This window comes from Trypanosoma rangeli (assembly GCF_003719475.1).
Source record: "Trypanosoma rangeli strain AM80 chromosome Unknown Tra_15.4_contig_00734, whole genome shotgun sequence".
Taxonomy (NCBI): Eukaryota; Euglenozoa; class Kinetoplastea; order Trypanosomatida; family Trypanosomatidae; genus Trypanosoma; species Trypanosoma rangeli.
The window spans coordinates 2305-4684 of NW_021706469.1; the positions used below are offsets into that span (position 1 = coordinate 2305).

The 2380-nt window shown below is 52.6% G+C and overlaps 1 protein-coding gene across 1 annotated transcript, besides 5 other annotated features; it reads right to left on the reverse strand.

The window, feature by feature from the left end:
- The first annotated feature begins 7 nt into the window (after positions 1-7).
- Positions 8-53: a microsatellite.
- A 240-nt stretch (positions 54-293) lies between these two features.
- Positions 294-340: a sequence feature (A-rich).
- Positions 341-548: 208 nt separating this feature from the next.
- TraAM80_09949 (cytochrome oxidase assembly protein) lies at positions 549-1739 on the reverse strand (the record flags this gene model as incomplete). The annotated part of the gene is made up of 1 exon (XM_029386603.1): positions 549-1739. One exon carries the CDS (start codon positions 1737-1739, stop codon positions 549-551), a length of 1191 nt encoding a protein of 396 aa, XP_029233583.1.
- Positions 1740-1768: 29 nt separating this feature from the next.
- Positions 1769-1820: a microsatellite.
- Positions 1821-1871: 51 nt separating this feature from the next.
- Positions 1872-1898: a microsatellite.
- Positions 1899-1978: 80 nt separating this feature from the next.
- Positions 1979-2044: a microsatellite.
- The last annotated feature ends 336 nt before the right edge of the window (positions 2045-2380 follow it).

A 2380-nucleotide genomic window follows, 5' to 3' on the forward strand; every position in this document is an offset into this window, starting at 1 on the left:
GGTAGTAGTGTGTGTGTGTGTGTGTGTGTGTGTGTGTGTGTGTGTGTGTGTGTATGCGTATGTGTACGAACGCCGCAATCGCAGTGTGCGTGGGTCTACGCAAGTGCAAGAAATGGCATGAGCCACTCGTAAGGGACCCCCTGTTTGCACCTACCTTCTCTCGCCTAACTCATTCCCATTCCCGCAATTCAACCACGTACGCTCGTTCCCATGTGCCATGTAAGGTCTACACAAGCCCGCCCTTTGCTGCGCGTGCCTTTATGTGGCTGCTCCGTCCCTTACAAAAGCAGAAGAAATAAAAATAAATCCAAAAACAAAAACAAAAAAGAAAAAAAAACAACTGTTGTTGTTCTTCTCTAAGCTTTCACTTCTTTTTTTTTTTCCTTTCATGTTATCCCCCCTCCCCCGCTGTCTCCTGCTGTATGCGACCATGTATACGTATGCACATGCCACTTCCGGTGGTAGGCACCGCCCTTCATGTACTTAATTTTCCTTCTTGTGCGACAACGGAGCCACACCGCCATGATAATCCAAAATGCATGCGTTGCCTATGCTAACAGCAGCCCTCGGGACCCAAGGAGGGCACAGAGGCGAATGATGCTCGTCAACAGGAGCAGTGAGCCCAACTGATGCGTCGTGGCAATTGGCACATCCACGTAGGAGACAATGGTCCAAATGCCCAGCCCAACCTGCAGAGCCAGAATGCCGTTGACAGGCATCAAGCCACGTCGCAGCATCTTTGGTAGCACTGCACCGTGGCGAAGGCAGGCTACATTCAACCCCAAAATAGAAGCAGTGCTAGCAGCAGCCATCAAGCGATGCCAGGTTTGCGCCGCCGCTGGGTTTTCAAGGGCGTTGCGCCACCAGGGCTCCACCGTGAAAAGGTGATCGCGGGGAGGCACAAGACCGCCGCCCATCCAAGGAAACTCGTTGTTGTACATGAGACCTGCATCCAACCCCGCAACAAAAGCTCCCGAGACGACGGTGCAAAAAACAACGGCGAACGAGAGTCGGGACCAACACTGAATAACGGTTTTGCCTTGGAATTCACCCAGATGTGGAAGTTTCAAGCCAAATCCAACACGCATCATACAGGAGTATATCACAAAGGCCAACACCAAATGGGCTGCGAGGCGGTAGGCTGAAACAGTGGCCTTCCGCCGCTCCTCCAGCAGCCGTGGGTCAAGGCCGCTGCGAACCATGTACCACCCCATTGCCCCTTGCGCCCCACCCAGCGCAAGAATCCCGACAAGGGCGGCGGCGAGTGCGTTGTGCCCCTTGAAACGGCCTTTGCATAGAAAGTACATCATGGGAACTCCGTAGACAAGTCCAAGACTGCGCGCCATGAGTCGATGGGCCCATTCCCAGAAGAAAATAAATTTGAATTCCTCCATAGTCATACTGTCCTTCTGCTTAAACTCTGGAAAGTTTTGGTACTTGGCAAACTCTTCCTCCCATTCCTGACGTGTGAGGGGCGGACGAACGCCCGTCACGGGCTTCCAGTCCACGATGCTCAGCCCACTCTCCGTGAGGCGAGTAACACCGCCAATGACGACGACGCCCCCCACCAACGCCGCCGAGCAGTACAACCAATGTGCCACCGCCCTGTTGGTGGGGGGCGCAGTCCAGGCCGCCTCCGCAGTGGCTGCAACGGTAGACTGGAGGCGGTGTTTGAAGCGAAGCAACCAAGGCATCCCTGTACCGCTCGTTTGAAACGCACACGACCTGAAGCGCAGCATTTTTGGTCCCGTGTAATTCCGTCTTTTTCGTTGTTGCTGTTGATGTTGTTGTTTTTTTTGTTTCTGTGTGTATGTTTGTTTAGAAGAAGTGTGTTCGGTTAGCTCCTTCTTTGTCGCTATGAGTGTTGCCGCCTTTGCTTTGCTTTGTCTTGCCTTCCTCACCCCTTTGTTTTCCTAACGTGGACCCTGCCTGCGTAAAGTGTGCCTGCGAGTCGGTCAGCTTTTGCTTTGTATTGGTCTATTATTTAGTTATATATGTATTATTATTATTATTGATTATATATAATAATAATAATAATAAGTATGTGTATCTGTGAAGCCTGACAACAAGAAATGGGGGAAGGTGCACGCAGCACAGGCGGTGACGGAAAGAATGAGTGCAGATGCGTGCCGTACAGGTGACATCAACACCGACGGATGCGTGCGTGTGGCACAGCAAAAAAGGAAGGGGGGGGGGGGGCAACGGCAACACCATATATATATATATATCACAGAGAGAGACCGTGACCGAAAAAGGCAGTCACCCGCACCGACGTAGCAGAAGTGAAAGGTAGTAGTCGGTATGAACCGAGGTGTCCCGCCCATGCTGGGTGTGGCGGTGGCCGCTCCCTCACGGTGGCGCCACACCACGCAGGGGAGTG